Genomic DNA, 19,018 nt, shown 5'->3' with positions numbered 1-19,018 from the left:
TACAGCCTCTTTCCCAGAATGTCATAGAAGATTGGCCATTAGTTCAGAGGGACACTCTTCCAGCTGCAGTTAATTTTTCAATAACAAACTTCTAAGTAACTATGTACCAGGGGGCAGCTAAACAGATTTTGAGGACTAAAGTCCCATCATCCCTAACCATTGGCCATGATGCCTGGGACAGATGAGTGTTGGGAGTGCAACAACATCTGGAGGGCCACAGGCGCCGTACCCACCTAGTGGAAAACATCAGACAAAGGATTCAACATGTCTTACAGAAGATAAAAGCAAGTAGTTATTGAGAACTGAAGTGGCACTTAACACTTCCATTTTCACATTTGTGTTTATTGAACAACAGGTCCTGTTCACCCTCCAAGCAAACATATTCACCCTTGGAAGCATATGTATTTCTCCCAGTGCTGTCACCCGTATAATATTCATAGGCGCTCTCATCTCAGGAGCCTTAACTATATTGGCCTAACGTCATGGGAGATGCTTCTCCATGGAAAGCCTCCTGCAGCTGAGGGCATGTTTAAAATGACTCAATTAATCAGACAAGAACTTGGACCACACAAGTTTCATTTATGCAATCTGACACGGAATAAACATTCAAAAGAAAAGCCTTTTTAAAAAAAGGTTGGTGTTAACAGTGAGAAAAAGCTTTCAGTTTCCAGGGCCAAATCATGAGACTTCTAGTCAACTGGAACATATTTGTTATGCCCCTGACACAAAGGCAGACAAAGGGAAGTACGGGCTAGTTAACGCTGTAAGCAATTCTACAGTAGTCATGGCCCACTTCTCACTAAGGGAGCCAACCTGACTCAGAGAAGCATTGCTTGTAGGGCTGGGCATTTGACTGACCCAAAACAATTCAGTCAACTGATGGTCAAAATACTTAAAACAACATCAGAAGAGAATACTTTTAAATCAACAAGTCTGAGACTTGTGCTCATTACAAAAGCAACTTGAATTGTTAACTGTTTTGCCATGGGCCCACAGATCTTAGCTAGCCCGGGTAGCCAAGCAGGGTCACCAAGTCTGCCAAGGTCTTTTTACCCAGATGCTAGTGAGGCACACAACACCGATATTGGGCCAGCTGCACTCCTGAGCACATTTAAAGTGGCTATGCTGAACTTGAACCCACTGAATGGTTTGTGGTCAGGTTATCAGAAGAAGCCCCTTCACTGGTACAAACATGCCTGCACTCCAAGATAAACTCCAGAGGTCCTATCTCTAAAAATCAAAGATACTGAAAAGGTTGTTTCTCTGGAGCCTTCCATTTGCAGCCCCACATTTGTGGAAACTCCCTCCCAGGCACAAGACAAGGTCTTTCAAGTAGCAACCCCCCCCCCCCCAGTTTGTGAACTCTCACCCAAGTGATATACAAATGGCCCAATCAGTACAAGCTTTTGAAACTCACTTATTTCAGATTGTTTTTTCTTAACCAGCAGAAGGTTTGACTGCACCCCAAAGGCACACTCCTCCATTGTTTCCCGAGACAGATGGCTATTAGCACAACAAATGGTGCTGATTTTGGAAATCATTTTAAGCTGTTACAGCTAATATATTATAATAGTCTATTGTTTTAGTTAGACTACTATTTTAAATAATTTCAACTGAAATATGGATGGCATTTTATACCCAAAATAAATTGTCGTTTTAGGCAAGATGCCCTTGAGGGCCTTGTCCAAGCAACAGCCTAGAAATGTTTAAATAGATATGTAATGTGGGACTTTTAGGTGATGCTACAAAAGATTAATAAATGGGGTGCAGGAGACGAGGGCCTGTGTGCAGGTAAGGGGAGAAGTTATGGGAAGGCAGAAATGTGAATTAAGTCCAAAAATAGTGCACTAGGCATTGGAACAGACATAGTGATCCCGTATGGACAATAGTCACTCTCCATCCACTCTACCATAAGACCAGCTCTGTCAGATTTCTCCTGCCACTGTCATCTCTAGTAGCCATTCCATCAGGCTATAGGACAAGGAGACACATAGAACTGCAAGGCCTCTGCTGTAACACCAACACATTTTTACTCCTCCTCTCCTTGAAATCTTTCAATTCCTGCTAGTCATTACAATAATTCTGTAACTAACAAATGGTGCCCGATATTGCTTTTCTGTCCTCCCTCCCAAACTGCATCTACTTCAAGAAGACATCTAACAGTGAGAGATTTCCCCCCTTAATCTACAGTATTGCAAAGCACCATTGAACAGCATGCGGTCAGGGCTTAACTTTCTAAATATTCCCCCTTCAAAAAGCTGCAACCCATCCTAAATGGAAAAATATGGTAGATTGCCCTCTGTAATTTTGGGTATGATCTCTCTTCTGGAAATGCAATGTTAGTAGTGGTGTAAATCTGCCTATTTGCACTGTGTTGGATTTCAACACATCATGGATAGTTAAAATTTATCAGAAGCATATATAGATTAAATTTTAAAATGTGGCTTTACACTAAAGTTTGTATATTGTTCACATCTTGCATTTAAGAAGCAATGTTCTAAATATTTCAATATTGCTTCCTCAGACAAGAGTATAATTGGAAAAATCCCAAAGACTCCACACTGAAATTTACCAAGGGAGAGCATATTTAAAATGCTGGCAGGAAAATAAGAAAGAACAGGACATATCCAAACAAAATACCATATAGATTTTTTTTAACCAAGTTATGTAGGCAGTTATGAAAGATCATGAAGCTGTAATTGCAAGCTGACACGCAGAAGACTGACTAAGGTGAAGTTAAGTGCTGGTACCAGTGGTGTTGAATTTAGAATATTTCTGTATTTTCCAACTTTCAACAATTTGTTTTGTTGTTGCTGTTTTGTTTTTGGTAAACATCACTATATCCCCCCCCCCCGAAAACAAATGATACTGATAAAGACACATCAGTTCGTCACCAAGTCAGTTTTAATCTTGACTCAACCAGGCTTTTTGTTAATTTCTGCTCTGTGCTCAATTGCAAGTCTGCAGGCACATGCCAAAATTACCTGCCATGTTCTACTTTATACAATGGCAAGGTTGGAATTGCTGGCACAGCACAACCGAACAGTTTAATGAATATACACAGAGAGAGACCAACCCACTTGCATTGGAATGCTACACAGATTCTCTAAAGTAATGAATTGCTTTATTCATTGCAAAAATGAAGCAAAATCCTTTTCAGTAAAATCCTGCAGGTATACAGCTCACCTCATTCACACAATGAGCCACTGTTTGTGTTTATTCAATGTGGAATGCATTTTTGCACACATAAAGAGTGCTTTTCCAACTTAGTCCTGAACAAAATGTACTCCAAGTATAACCAATTTCTTGTTTTGGCTTGAAAATGTATCTACAATTCAACATGGCAGCCTCTCTCCACTTCAACGCAAAAATCAACAAAACAGAAGAAACAGATTGTAGTGTAACATAGTGGCCAAAAGACAAAGCCAAGAAATCAGTGCAGTCCCCAATTCAAATGTCACTTCTGCCATGAACTCAATGGGTGGCCTTACTCAAGCATTCTTCTGTCTGTGGATCCCCATTTGCAATATGGGGATAACTGTTACAGCTGTGGAAGGCCATCTTTTATAGCAAGGCAGGAAATACGGACAAACCATTCTCTAAAGAATCAGTTACTTGCAAACAGTCAAGAGTTGCTGAAATTTCCATACTGGCAGGGATTTATTAAAGAATATTCTTCTGAACAGACAATTCATCTGCAGCGATAGGATCCGAAAATATACTATTTAAGGATGGAGTGCATAGAGAAGATGAAACAAAAGGAAGCAAAGAGTTTAGTTGTGTTGGTTTAAGGTAGCCTTCATAGGGCTACAGCAGCGATCTTCTGGGATTGTAGAGCGACCTCAGCTAATTAAGACATGCCTAAACTTGCCTTGTATCAATGTAAAAAAAATTAGAGAGACGTAAGATGGGAAGGGTCATAGCTCAATGGTAGAGCATCTGCTTCACATGCAGAAGGTCACAGGTTCAATTCCTGTCATCTTCAGGTAGGACTGAGAATTTTCCGCATGAAACTCTGGAGTGTCTGCCAGTCATTGAGGACAATAATGAATACATGGACCAAAAGTCTGGTTCAGTATAAGGCAGCTTCCCCTGTTCCTTATTAGTTCCAGTGTTCTCCCCATCCAAAGTTTATTGTTTCCTTGGAGGGAAAGTTTCAATTAGCCATTAACGTCATTGGGCTTGGAATATCTCACCACTTAGGGGTTCCTCTCTTCCATAGCAATACAAAATGAGATATGTAATGCATTTGCAATGCATTTTGAACACCCAAAGGTGCTAGATAATTCTTTATTTTGAATAAATGCTATTTACATTTTGCTTAAAGTAACAAGATGCAGCATACTAACGCAAGACATCTATGCATGCTAGGCTACTCCAATTGCCTATGAAGGAGACATAGTTCAGTGATACTGTAAATGCTTTCCATACAAAAGTTTCTGGCATCTCTAGGCAGAGTCAAGAAGGGCCCATCTGAAATCCTGGAGAATTGATGGTAATCAGTAGAAACTATCTTCAGTTAAATATATCATATCAGACTTTGTCTAAAACAGCTTCATACATTCATAAATGTTTGCATAAAAACATGATGGGGGCTGAGCCTCTTTTCCACAGAAAGCGAAACATACTGGCTATCACAAGGGAGGAGAGCAGGCAAAGGTTAAATTAACAACTTCTCAAGTTAACAGCAGGAAAAACCTGTTCTGGTTACTAGATTTGCATTGTTCCAAGCATACCATATGCAATTATTTTAATGGTGCAGGATCCAATCCACTGAACAAGCTAAATACACAAGCAATAACTCTAGTTATACTTCCTAAGAAAGAGGAAGGTCTGAGATAGGCAATTAAGTTCATTTTGCAACGCCATTCTCCCAAGGGAAATTTTATGCAAATGTGTTTTGACAAAGTGTAATTGAATCAATACATCACAGCTGTGAAAAACCTCAATTACTATCCAGGCAAAAACTGCCTAGGAATGAAGACTGTTTTAACAGTTGGTAGAAAGCTGTGGACGCGATGCCGGTGCCCCTCACGTCCAGGCATTAAGGACACTGCTCCAGCCCAGTACTGACTTGTATAGTACAGCAGATGGCACCCCAGCTAAATTCCTTGAAGAAAGCACTCCTCCTTGCATAAAATCACTTTAGAAGTTACAAAGCAGCCCCACTGCCTGCACAGATAACATGTCTGAAACAAACCCGAGCGGTTCCACCTATGGGCGGGATGGCATTAGGAGCGGTTGCGTCCTCTGCGAACTAACACAGAAGGCGTCTTTTACCAGACACACAAACGCACATTTCCCTAATACAACCGAGGGAATACAGAAGGGCGGGAGTGGGGGGGAATTAGAAGGTACGAAAAGGCTACTTTAAAGACTAAATGCGAGATGTCCCATAACCGTTACAAATACAAAAGAAGAGGAAGCCGAAGCAGCGCTTGTCTGAACGCCCAGCGTTTCCACCTGCGCGCCAGGTGCTGCACGGAAAGGGGAAGCAGCAACTCGAGTTTTCCGGTTCCGCGCGCCGCCCTTGGGCCCCTGCCAGCTGTTCACCAGGGGCAGCTCCCCGGGACGGAGGAGGCGAGCCAGGCACTCACTCACCGGCACAGCTCCTGGTAGCTGAAGCTGCCCTGGGCCGCGGCGGCGGCGGCGGCGCTGCCTCCCTGCTGACTCGGGAGGACGATAGCGAGGAGCAGCAGGACGAGAGAGAACCCGGGTCGAGCCCCAGGCGAGGAAACCCGGAGCGGGCGAAGCCCCCCAGCCGGGGCCCAGGCGCGGTCGCGTCTCATGGCGGGACTCGGGGCTCTCGGTGCAGCTTCCGGGGCTACTCCGCTGACATGGTCGAGAAGACGGGAGAGAACAGGCAAGCGGGTCATGTGACTCCCGCCCCAACACACGCCAGAGCCGCTCATGTGACCCGCCCCGCGCCTGTCACGTGGCGGCAGTCATGTGAGGCGGGGCGTGAAGAGCGGCCGGTTTCCGACGGTGAGGGGCGGAGGAAGCGGCCGAGGCTGATAGGCTGATGGGGCTGCCGCTCACAGGCTGAAGCTCACGGGGGTGGCTGCATCCAAGAATGGATAAGCCCAGAAGAAGCCCTCGGATAGGAATCGTAGAACCGCAGAGTTGGTTCACACGTGCGTGCGCGCGCCTGCTTCACTTGATTTGACTCCGGGGCTCAGCACTTCCGACTCGCGTCTCAGCTGCCGGGTGGGCGGAAGGATTCCCGCCGGGAACGCGGTGCACGCGATGCGTTAGGTCCACACGTGCAAGGCAGCCGTGGCAGTGAGGAACATGCGTGCGTGAAGCAGCCACAAGTGCCTAATTCCCAAAGAAGCAAAGGCACGGGGGTTCTTTTTGGAGGCTGTGAAACGGCCCCTAGAAACTTCTTTATTACATGGAGAAATTAGAATAACGGTTTTACTCAGCATGGGCGGTGGCTACTAGAATGGAGGAAAGCCTCCGTGGGCTCACAAGTGGAGAGACAGCTGCTGCACTCGGGTCCTGCTTTTGGACTTATATAGGTGTCTGGTTTGCCACTATAAAAACAGGATGATGGATGGGATGGACCGTTTACCTTCTCAGAAGTACATACTCTTCCTATGCTCAGAGAAATCTTCCATGACTCTTAGAAAAGAGGCATTGGGGAAACTTCGTTGGGTTTCCGAAGGCAATTAAGGCATGAGACTAAACTTCACCCAGAGTTTACTAGATATGTTTTCAAAATAAACCTTCTATTTTTGCTTATTGAATACATTTTGCTTAATCTGTGATTACTTACTTATATTGGGCATGCAGGCCTGGTTCTCATGACACTTGGATCGTGTTCATCCTCTGGTCCTCCAGTGTCGTCTTTATAACTCACGATTACAGAGTTTAACCATGAGCCATAGTTTGAATGACACCTTGCCTTAGCTCTGTGTGGTGTGGAGTAAAAAAGACTGGAGGAGGAAGAAGGCTACTTATTTGTAAAGTTTGGCTTACCGTGTCATGCAAACCAGCTTGTAGCCTAATTCTACCCATATTTACTCAGAAATAAGCCCTGCAGAGTTCACTAGGGTTTGTTTCCAAGTCTGTGTAAATAAAAGAGAGCAATCTTAATTTGAGGAGTGCTTTATAATCTTTATTGTGTACACTCTTGTAATGAGCTTATAAAGTAGACCTGTGTCACCAGCAGGTTCAACTGTCTAAGAGCAAGCACATTGGACAAAATGTAAATATTTGGGCTATAAAACAAATCCATTCCAGTCTTTTAAATAGTTAAAATCCCTCTCCCCAATCAAAGGCATCAGTTTATTAAAAAAAATCAATGACATAAAAAGGTAAAGTTAGCCATGGTGGCCCATAAAAAAATTCCAGAATCCAGTGTTAAGTTTATACCTGCATTAAGCCACCCAAGATGCCAACAATGTGCAAGCTTTTGGGTTCTCTAGAACTCTTCTGGGTAGATGGTTGGGGGGAAAAAGCAAGGGTGCAAATGGTTAGCGGTGAAGCCATGTGTCCACATCTGGAAAGAATTTAAGATGAGGCTTTGCTGTGTCATGTAGGTTTCAGGTTGCACCAAGAGCCATTAGGAAGGGGAAATATAGAATGGCTGGCTCCCCATCACCATGAATAGATCTCTATTCCTGTTTCCCTTCTACCAAAGAACTTGTGTGTTTTGCCTAAGGAAGGAAGACACCTGGGTAACAGCTGGCTTTGGCATTCCCCCATGTTAGCCATGTTTACATGAGCCAATCCTCACAAAGTGTTGGGGGATCATGAATTTCTGTAGTGCAGACAAGTGCTCAGCAACAAGGAGCCTCCCAAAATTCCTTTGGTTAGATGGGCTGTGTACCATTCAGTTTCCAGGCACAATGGGGAACAATTAGTACTGGAATACATCCAGTTTAGTCCCTGGATTTTCTCTTCAGTATTTTTGGTAAAAACATATCAAGCCAGATGTGTCGCACCTTACTGTCCATTTTCTAGAATCCTATTGTTACCTTTAGAACTCAAGAAATGGGTTCCTATGGACTCCTTACACAGAGATCACTTTTGGTTCAAGTTCTCAGATGAAGCCTCTCATTATTGCTTTCTTGTCAAGCTGCCCACTGACATCCTAATTTAGCCCTATTTGGACTTACTAGTTTCCTTCTTAGGGTTGGTGGACAACTCCCTTGCTGTGATCCCAGTTTGGAAGAAGATAACCCGGCGGCCCTGTTCTCACCGTCAGCTTCACCCTCACCTGCCCTCTGCTAGGTGCCTGGGTATCAATGAGTGTAGCTGCCTGTGAATAAATACTATCCACCTCTTGCCTGGTGTGTGAGCAGCAAGTTAAATATGCACTGGTGATTCACACTATCTCTCCAACAAGTCCTGGATATGCAATTAGTAGGATAGTAGTAAATGAGGAAGGTTCTTACATATCTTAACATTTGCCAATATTCTTTCTGCAGAGCAAAGGTTCCCTCTCGTGTGCTGTGATGATAAAGCCCGAATCGTATACTATTGCTATTTCCACTGGGTGGCAGTATTATGCTGTCTAAATCTTATTTTAATTTGTGTGATCTAATTCTGAAATATTGTCATAGTGATTCTCAGTATGGACAAGGGAACATGATCAAAATTGCATTCTTTTATTTTAGAATCCCTAACCCACCCTGTGAATGGTACATGTAATCATTAGATTACATTCAGGACTACATATATGAATAGGGAAATCCACCCAAGCAGGACAGTCCCCACCCCTAGGAGCAGTGGGTCAGAGTAATGATTGCTGCATCCAATGTTTTCCTGATTCCTGCTGGCCAGGGCTGCTGAGGGGCCAGCAGAGGTTAGTGGAGGGTTACTTTCACAATGCATGGGTAGGCAAACTAAGGCCCGGGGCCCGGATCTGGCCCAATCACCTTCTAAATCTGGCCCGCGGTCAGTCCAAGAATCAGTGTGTTTTTACATGAGTAGAATGTGTCCTTTTATTTAAAATGCATCTCTGGGTTATTTGTGGGGCATGGGAATTTGTTCATTTCCCCCCTCAAAATATAGTCCGGCCCACCACAAGGTCTGAGGGACAGTGGACTGGCCCCTTGCTGAAAAAGTTTGCTGACCCCTGTCCTAATGCCTTCCAGGAGCAAGTGCTTTGTTTGGCTGCAAGTTTACTCCCTGGGACTTAGTAGGTATGTTTAAGGTTGCCCTGTTAAATATCCAGGTGTGGGTTAACATGTGGCTTGTGTATGTTTAGGTCAGAGCTTTTGAGTTCAAAAAGCAAAACAAAATGGGGGGAAAGATAAATTCATACATACAAGGAGCTAATAATAACAAGCCCTTTCTGTTAGGAAAGGACTGTAAATTATGAAGCAATTATGAAGCAAATAAGGGAAATTCCCATTTCCCAAGTAACTCCTCAAATGTTGAAAGAACGCCTGGTTTAAAGGTAAAGAACTGTAAAAAGAGAAGTCTTGAAGTTGCCCATCAGCAGTTAGCAGTGAACGACATGTGCACAGACCCCCTGTTCACAGTCTTTCCCACTATGGTGAGATGTGCAGCACTTCTACTTAGATTATAACAATTATTCCTAAATTTAGGTAGAACTGCACCATCTTTTGTCGTCATTTTTTGGTGACATATTTCTTCTTTAGCAGTGCCTAAATGGCCACCTTAAGATAAAGTTAAGCATTAAACTATCAACCTAAAGCCCTTGGTTGCATCCATACACCACTTCTGGGATCTGCAATCTTCCTATACATATTAGGCATGCATGCATACATGCATACATACATACTCACTCCTCCCAGAATGGCAGACTTATGCCTTTTCCTTATTTTCACCAAATGGATGCTGGATTTGTACAATTACACCAAAGACACCTCAAGAAAACTGACACAATTCTTAGAAAAAGGAGGAAGAACCTTGAGGAGACACTTTAAATCAGCCAAGAATCATCCCTGTTGAAATTATCAGAGGAGATTAACTAGGTCTTTACAGAGAATTTCTGTGGGATGCGGTGCTGAGGACCGTATCATCTGCTCAAGTGTAGCACATCATGTGCATAATAAGGGCTGCCATACGTCCTCAATTTCCCGGACATAGCTAGGATTCGTCCGTCGAAAATGGCATCCAGGAAGAATTTTCAAAAAGCAGGAAAAATGTATGTGAGAACCCAGGCATATGACAGCCCACATTAGAAATGTTGACTTTTGACGATTTTCCAAATTTTGGTAATTATGCAAAAAAAGTAAACAACTTTGGCCAAAGAGCTCAACAACTATTGTGTCCAGGTTTTCACTTTTTGAAATATGGCAATCATAGGAAAATAAGCCAATCTGAATACACTCCTAATAATTTTATTGAGATTTAAACTCTCAAAACTTTATCCAGGTTACCAGCATTCTTCCCAATCCAAAATATATCTAATTGTTGAGGTTTCGTATGTATAGCATTTCTAACCTCTGCCAAGAGAGTACAGAAAACATTTAATAGACATAGCCTGTCATGATAGGATCAGCATGAACATCTGACCAGATGTGTCACAGGCTTAGGTTTGGGAAAATATAATTCCATATCCTCATATTCTCAGATAATTACATGTGTTTGTTGGACAGTCAAATTCAGTCTGCCAAATGCTGATAAAACGAATGGAAGTCCAACAAGAGCGTTTGATTGAGTTGAAAGCAAATAACGTGGGAGCAAAAAGTAACATCTTTCTCCTGCTAGCAAGATATATTTTCCAGCTGTTACAATTCTAGGAGACCACAAATCCCTTCCTGATTAGAAGGAAATATTTTGAAACGGTCCCCTGGATAGCGATTGGTAAGTAGTGCTAATAAGATACATGCATTTTGTTACTATACAGCAATTCAATCTGCTCCTTTCAGTTAATTTAGATAATTGCCCAATCTTTAAAACCTGAATTTAAGGAAGCATGGCAATCTTTATTGATTTTGGGAAGGTTAGATACGAAATTAAAATGGATTACTTCTCTATTCTTTGATTATAAGGTAGAACAGAAGGTTAATATTGATATTTCTGTCTGATATAAAACAGGAATGTATTGATTAGATTCATGTGTGTAAATATCTTTGTGTAATAATATAATTTAATATTTATGATTCACATCCAAACAGTTGAAGAAGACAGAAACTGAAGCATTTTGCTTAAGTCTATAATCTCTCTGTTTTGTTAGCCACTGTAATATATGAGGTAGTTTTCAACAAAGTTTTACTCAGAGTAGGCTCGTTGAAATTAATTAACCTAATGTCATAATATGAGTTAATTACAATGGGTCTACTCTGAGTAAAAGTTAAGCCCTATCCTTGATTGATAGAATTTAATCTAGAATTTAGGGAACAAACTTCGTTCAGGATTGCATCTTTCTCCTGACTTCTGTTTCCCCCAGGAACTGAGGGTCTGGCTTCTGAGTAGACGTGTACGATTGCACTGATATATGCACTAATATATTGCACTAATATGCCTCCAGGCATATTATAAGGCAGCAAAAGGTAAGGGGTGATGCTTCAAGATGAGAAACAATGGTTTCTCTGCCCCGTTCCTTTCCTAAAAGTTGGCCTTTCTAGCTGCTCTTCAGATTCAGAAAATTTCATCTGGCTTAAACAGCATGAAAACAGTTATTTTCTGACTGGTGAATCTGCAAATGTGCCTGATTATTATTTGTACTGGTGGCTAAGTAGCCTAGTTGGTAGAGCATACATTTTGCAGGCAAAGGACCACAAGTCCATGATCAGGCAGGTCCAGGAAAGACTCCCATCTGAAATCCTAGAATGCCACTGCCAGTCAGAGTGGACAACACTGAGGTACATGGATCAGCAGCAAAGCACAGCTTCCTTTGCTCTAATGTAATGAAGACTGTTGGAGATATAAAAAAAATGGATGCGCTTTTTGCTTTGAATACCTTTCCAGTGCCAGTTCTCCTTTCACACACATCCAACACTGTATCCTCTTCCCAGAAGCACTTCACCGGGCGGCATGGAGCCTCTATGCTCTCTTCCCAGCAGCTGGGCAGCTGTTGCTTAGTGGGAGAGAGGGAGAGGGATGAGGTAGCAAGGAAATAACCTTACACTGTTATGTGCCCAGCCAATTGCTTTAATCAGTGGAATTGGCACCATTACAGGTGCCACATAATATCCCTTCCACATTTGCCAGAACTCAATATTTAATGTGACAGCACATGCACTTTGGAACTCCCTGCCTGTTTATATCAAGCAGGCACCTTCACTGTATTCTTTTTGGGGCCTCATAAAAACATTCTTGTTTAGACAAGCCCACCCAGGTATTTAGAAAGTCTGCGTGCGTTTTACTTTCTGTTGTGGTTTTAACTTTCTCTTTGTTTCAAATTATTGCTGTAACATTTTTTAGCAATTAATTTCATTGTTTTATCTTTTTCGTAAACCGCTTTGAGTTTTCTTCCCTACAATCAAGCAGTGTATACATTTTTTGAAATAAAACGATTAAAGAGATTGGTGCAGATGCACTGGCAGGAGCACCAAAATTGGGTCCTGCTGCACCGCACTGACCTCCCTGCACCTTGCTCCTCTCCCTCCCAGCACGCAGCAGCAGCAGCCCACCTGCCAGGAAGCTGGCACAGCAACTCCATCCCACCTAGTGGGCTGCTTCTGTCTCTTCCTTGTTGGCAACCTGATCCTGCTCTTAGAGACCATTCACAACATTCCTGCTTCACATAAGACTTGCACTCCATCCATATAGAATCCTCTCTCTCTCTCTCTCTCTCCCCTCCTCCCACACACCCTCTATTGATCTGCCTAACTGTACTGCTCATGTTCAGGATTTCAGCCAATCAAATACACCCTCCAAGATACTACTATTTTAATAAATTCATTGTATTTCGAGACAGACGGAGGCCAACAAGTAACTAAACAAAAACAGCCAAGGCTGTCAAGGATGGAAGCAACACAAGCAGAGTAGCAAAGGAAGAGGCAGACAGATAAATCAGGGGTGGGGAGTGGGGGCAAGATTCCACAAACACTTCTCCTCAAGTGTAGGAATGAAAAATCACAGGAGACGAGAGAGGCAGGTGTAACATGAGGCGTCTGTCTGGGCGGACCCTTGAGAGCCTCTTTTATTGAATATTACAAGCATTGCCACAGGTGTGCTTGTCGCTGATTGGTTGATACATAAGCATAAGGTGGGAATTACATGTGAGAGGTGGGGATTACATGTGATCATTTATCATTGATGGAGTAAAGGCTGGGAATCGGAGCTAGAACTAGACAGGCATGAAGCCTCCTAATTGAATTGTAACTAGAGATTAATATGGCACAAACAATATAACAATCAGGTTCTGTAGTTGTGGTCAGCTAGGCATGGAGAGCAGGTACAGTTTGTTTTCCATGAGCTTAGGATGTCTGTTACTAATGATTGATCATAGCATGAGACAATGTAACAATCAAGTTCTGTGGATGTGGTCAGCTAGGCGTGAAGAGCAGGTTCGTACAGTGTGTGCAAAAGCAGGGAAAAACCTACGAGCAAGACTTCTCAGAAAGCAAGAGAAAAGAGGAGCAAGGCTTCCCCAAAATGGAGCAGTTTTGTGCAGAAAGAGACTAACAGTTATGTGCAGAAAGAAGACTTCCCTTTATCTCCCCCTTTCTTTTCTTGTTTGCGAGGCATTCTGGGTAAATAAGGCAAAAATATTTCAGGATTAGTGGTGTGCCAACAAATGCCCAAAATAAGTTCGCCAGGGTCGATGGGACAAAAATATTTCGGGATACGTGGTTTGCCAACGCATGCCCAAAATAAATCCGTCCAGATCTCACCTTAGGTTTACTGTTGGTGTTGCCATTTCGCAAAGTAGGCAGCAAGGAGTTTATTAGGTGGTTGAGGGGGAGAGAGAAGCCGAGAGAAAAGACTTATGAGGCCAGGAATGCATTGAAGGAAGCAACATAACAAAATTAAGATGCATATAATGACAAGGGCATATTGAAAGAGATTACGAAGCCAAGTAAGATTAGGTAGCCAAGCAGTAAGCCACTGGGTGAAAGAATCCCAGAGGCCAGAAAAACCAACGTCTTGTTTAATGTGGTGTGTAAGATTTTGCAAATGAGAGATCTGCTTTTGGATGGCTTTGGAATTATCAGTAATATTAAAACAACACATGTTGTCAACTTGTTCACATCCATAATGATGAATCATCAATAGATAATCAATAGCACAATTTTGTAAAAGTCCATTATGTAGTCCACTCTGTTCTTTATTCAAAAGGTGAAGAGCTTCTGAAGTAAAATTCAGGGCTTTTTCTGCAGAATAAGCTGAAGAATTAATGTTCATACGATTCTGTACAGCCAATCCAGGGACTCCTAGGAGAGAAACAACTAAAGAGATATATTCAGACCTACTGAAAAAGGAGACAAAAGCATCACAATCATTAGTCAATTCCACATTTCACGCATTTTTTGGAAGGTCTAGCCTTGTTGGCAGCGCCACCCTTGCTAGCCTCCCCCGTCAGGGGCTCTGCATTGTTTAGCAAAATGGCCAGGGCACCTGCTGCTAGAGCAATTACCTGTAGGCCTATTGGAAGCTTGGATCGCGCCAGCAAGCAAGGACATCGCATGACTCTGGCTTCCAACATCTGCACAGGCTTTAATCATATCAGCACGCATTCCTGTTACATAGGTGGATTTTAATCCGGAATCAACAATGGCCCTTCTTAATTCTCGCATTACAGAATAAGAAAGGGTTTCATATAGCACCTGTTGTTGTGCTGTGCCTGGGTTTGCATAAGAAATAGGGAAAGCAGATGGCAACACCCCAGCCCACTCAGACTCTTCCTCTAAGGATAGGAGACCTTTCTGCCTAGCTTGAGAAAGTGCAACACGGACAGCTCCCTTGAAACAGGCAGGAGCTGAGGCAGGCAAGGGAGGGATGGAACGAGGGAGGGAAGAAAGGGGGGGGAAGAAAGGGGGGGAAGTGGATGTTGGCTGAGACACAGCTTCTGAAGAAGCGGATGCAGGCAAAGGAAACACAGGAGGGAGGGAAGGGGGTGTTGGGGGTGGATGTGGGCTTAGGCACAGGTCCTGGAGATGCAGACACAGGCAAGAGGGGGGGGACAGGCAGGGTTGTGAGGGAGGCAGAAGCTTAGGATAAGGAGGGGGGTTGTCTCCAACAGACAGAGATGCAGGGGCCGAGGGAGACGCCTGGGACGCCTGAGGTCCAAATTTTGCCACGGCATCTGCACATTTCTGCCAAGTTAGCAGACAATGAATAGGAGCCCTGGGTTCTGCAAAAAAAGTTTTTCCAATCTTTTGCCAAGCCTCTACCCCCAAGGAGCCTGCCTCAGGGTACCAGGGACATTGGAATGCGATCTCACCTAGCAATTGTTCAATCTCTTTTAAAGAAATATGTACACCCACCCCTCTTTGCCTAACCAGCTGCAGTAATTCCCTAGCATGCAATTTTTGAAGCTTGCTCAATTCCCCTCCCATACTCACGAAATAGCGCGCTAAGACTTCTCCAGTCGAAGTGAAGTATGAGGGCTGGCTGGCTGCTCGGCTGCGCAAGGGATCTGGCACGTCGGGGTCACCAGATGTAGGAATGAAAAATCACAGGAGACGAGAGAGGCAGGTGTAACATGAGGCGTCTGTCTGGGCGGACCCCTGAGAGCCTCTTTTATTGAATATTACAAGCATTGCCACAGGTGTGCTTGTCGCTGATTGGTTGATACATAAGCATAAGGTGGGAATTACATGTGAGAGGTGGGGATTACATGTGATCATTTATCATTGATGGAGTAAAGGCTGGGAATCGGAGCTAGAACTAGACAGGCATGAAGCCTCCTAATTGAATTGTAACTAGAGATTAATATGGCACAAACAATATAACAATCAGGTTCTGTAGTTGTGGTCAGCTAGGCATGGAGAGCAGGTACAGTTTGTTTTCCATGAGCTTAGGATGTCTGTTACTAATGATTGATCATAGCATGAGACAATGTCACAATCAAGTTCTGTGGATGTGGTCAGCTAGGCGTGAAGAGCAGGTTCGTACAGTGTGTGCAAAAGCAGGGAAAAACCTACGAGCAAGACTTCTCAGAAAGCATGAGAAAAGAGGAGCAAGGCTTCCCCAAAATGGAGCAGTTTTGTGCAGAAAGAGACTAACAGTTATGTGCAGAAAGAAGACTTCCCTTTACTCAAGGAAAAGCCTTTGCAGAGTCTCGCCACAGGGAGAAGGCGAGATTCCGCAAGCATATTGAGGCTCTGGCCAGTACTGGAGTGTATACAAGCCGCTGCTGCGAGGGATGAGGAGGAGGTGGGCTTCAGCCAGCTCTCATCCCTTGCAGCTTTGGCTTGCTTATGCTGCGGTACTGGCCAAAACCTCAGTGCACCTGCGTCACCCCACGCCTTCTCCCCATAACGAACCTCATCACAGCACAGGCTTCCTAACAGTGGTGACAAAGTGCTGCTGCGTCTGAGAAAGTGGCAGAGGTGGTCATGGGGCCTGCAGAGGTCAGATCTGCCGCCCCACGGATCCTGCCACCCACGGCAGTTGCCTCACCTGGTCTCATGGGCAGGTTGGCCCTGATATCGATCATGTTTGCCAAATAATGTGTCCACTTGAACAAGAGAAATGTGACTGCTTTCAGATTGGCAGAACCTTGTCCTCCAGGGGCATAGAAGAAAACTGAACTGACATGCTCTTCCTTTTTTGGTATTGCTAAGATGTACAGTGAAGTAAAACAACTGGTGAGGCTCTCTGGCTCCCCCCCCCCCTCTTTCTTCTACAGTACTCAATTTGTTTTGCTGTTCATCAGATAAATTCCAACAGACTACACTGGCAGCCTAAGCCTATATACGTATACTCAGAAATAAGCTCCACTAAGTCCAATGGGGCTTACTCCCAGGTAAGTGTGCTTGGGACCATGGCTCGAATTCAGCGACTAAGTATTTGGTGGGTATGCATAGCAATCGGCACAGCAGAAGTGTGAGGTTTCTGGCCATCATGAAGCCTTGCTTTGTGAGGAGGCAGCTTCTCTTCACGCCACCCCCAATCTCCAAGTGGTACAAGATTCCAGGGGGTTCCTGGTGCTTTACCCAAAGTTCATGTTTCCTTTCAGGAATGAGCCACAGCGGAGACTGTGGTGTCTTTAGGATAGATGGTTTACTCACACATATATACAACCTGAGTCTACAATGGAGAGGTTCACAGCATCAGCACTCCAAGAGAGTCTTCCTTCCATAGGCGCAACCTAAAATAGGATTTTATGTGGTCCTATAACTCCCAACTCCCTTCTCTAAACCATATTGCTTCTAACCCTAACTTTGCCAAGCTTTGGCTTTATCATTTAACTCTGAATAGAGAGAGGGAGCCCAACAATTTACCCCCTCACGGCAAGACCCTTTGATTCTTTTTCCTCTTAATGGCTCATCCCCCCCCCCCCCGGTTATCACCTCATAAGGAAGTTAGCCTGGCTAAGCATTTGACATTTGACTTACTTAAAGGATTAGACGTGTCAATAGCACACTGCCTAATACTGGCTATATTCCAGTTTTAACATCCCAAGCCCTAATTAAATTCTAACACCTACTGGACCTAGGTACTTTGGGCGTCTGGCACCCACACATTCATAACACCATTAAGATGCTTCAGAATTTGTGTGTTCTGTCGTGTTATAGAATCCAATAAAAAACTAGCAGCAGAACAAAACAGAAAATGCAGTCAAGAAAGGAAGGGAAGGGAGAAAATGATGTTGCACAGGAATTGGGAGGCCCTCAATGGATATAGCTGTTTGTGCAAGAATCATAGCTGCTTCAAACCACAGGAGGGGAGAGTTCTCTTGTGTTCAAATCCTGCTTTCCCGAGCCACTGAGCCACAGGAGAGAACAGCCAGTTCTACTTTCGCCCTTGTGCACAATGGTGGGGGGGGGGAGAGAATTGGCACAAGAGCATATTATTAAACAAAGGAAAAAAGAAAGTATATGTGTGTTGGTGCAAGGAAAAAGAAATATATATAAAGCGAGAATTCCCTGGATGCCAAGAACCAAGTTTGAAGCAAGTACTGTGGTGAGAGAACCTCAGTAGAGATAGAAAACAGAGCAAAGCAACGCATGGAAATATAGACTGTTAGACCTTTAAATATATCTTCCCAAGCGAGTTCCAAAATAGTCCCCTCTTCCCCTAGCATAGGAAAAGACCGCATGTTTAGTAAGTTAAAAATGGTTTACTTAGAAACTCTCCAAAGGTCAGGTTCATGTGTTTTTCCATACATCAGTCAGAGAGGTAATAAAACTCCATTTAGTTTCAAAGTGATGAAAGTTCCTAAATGATTAGCAAAGGAACTGAAAAATTGTTTGTGAGATCAATACGGCAAAGCAAGAGCAACTAGCTTAGCCTCTTCACATGCTGAACTTCTTATGTAGACTGAAGGGGAACAAAGGATTGGTTATCTCATTCCTTTCAAGGTGAGCTAAGCTTTGCAGGACAGCTAATTCTATGGTCTCAACCCCTTCAAGCATTACTTAGATTTAAGCATGTTGGTTATATGAGGCTGGTTGTCCTGGAGGCTGGAGGAGCTGCCTTTAGCTTAATTTAGAATTGGGATCAGCAGGTGGAGCTATGACACATACACCCCATCAGAAAATAATTTTCAGAAAAGTTTTTCAAATTCATAATAATCTGAGGAAGACAATAAGATCTGAGGTTGGGTTCTGTAAACATCTTGGAGTAATGTCCCTTAGGCTTAACTTGTATATCTGTAAAGAAAGGTAGTTACTCCAAAACATCAGTTAGCCTCCAGTGACCTTCTTCCAAAGGCGATCCAATCCTGGTAAGGACTGCACTCCTGGAACTTCTCAGGAAAGTTGGGTGGATATAATGGATAATGTACTGTTAGGGGTAGCATTCCTTGCAGCCTCAATTTGGAAACACGAAGGAGACCCTTATGAATATTGTTCTTTCCACACAAAGAAATAAGGCCAGCTGTGTGTGTGTGTGTGTGTGTGTGTGTGTGTGTGTGTGTGTGTGTCTGTTTCAGGACCATATTGGGTATGCTCCCTAAAGGGTTCATACTAGCGCTCACGGT

The 19,018-nt window shown here is 43.6% G+C and overlaps 2 protein-coding genes across 4 annotated transcripts in view; one reads left to right on the top strand and one right to left on the bottom strand.

Annotated features, from left to right (window-relative positions):
• The window catches only part of IGF2R (insulin like growth factor 2 receptor), a 70,417-nt gene extending 64,490 nt beyond the window's left edge, over positions 1-5,927 (bottom strand). Inside the window, exon 1 of the mRNA XM_081187524.1 lies at positions 5,602-5,927. Coding sequence (XP_081043650.1) covers positions 5,602-5,912 — 311 coding nt within the window. The 5' untranslated portion in view covers positions 5,913-5,927. The remainder of the gene's footprint in view (positions 1-5,601) is intronic.
• LOC308583536 (proto-oncogene Mas-like) overlaps positions 1-19,018 on the top strand; it is a 61,976-nt gene that overhangs the window by 39,574 nt on the left and 3,384 nt on the right. Inside the window, exon 1 of one of the 3 annotated variants that reach the window (XM_081187558.1) lies at positions 10,417-10,785. The exons of 1 other annotated variant lie outside the window; for it this stretch is intronic. Coding sequence is in view for 1 of the 2 variants with exons in the window: in XM_081187557.1 (XP_081043683.1) it covers positions 16,824-16,840 (17 nt within the window). In the remaining variant the exon portion in view is untranslated. Of the gene's footprint in view, positions 1-10,416; positions 10,786-16,134; positions 16,841-19,018 lie in introns of those variants that run through there. One more of the 3 variants, XM_081187557.1, reaches the window with a different exon arrangement.

The sequence above is a fragment of the Podarcis bocagei genome (assembly GCF_964188305.1).
Source record: "Podarcis bocagei genome assembly, chromosome: 3".
Taxonomy (NCBI): domain Eukaryota; kingdom Metazoa; phylum Chordata; class Lepidosauria; order Squamata; family Lacertidae; genus Podarcis; species Podarcis bocagei.
The sequence above is the reverse complement of the archived record's forward strand: the minus strand, read 5'-3'. Positions and strand labels throughout refer to the sequence as shown.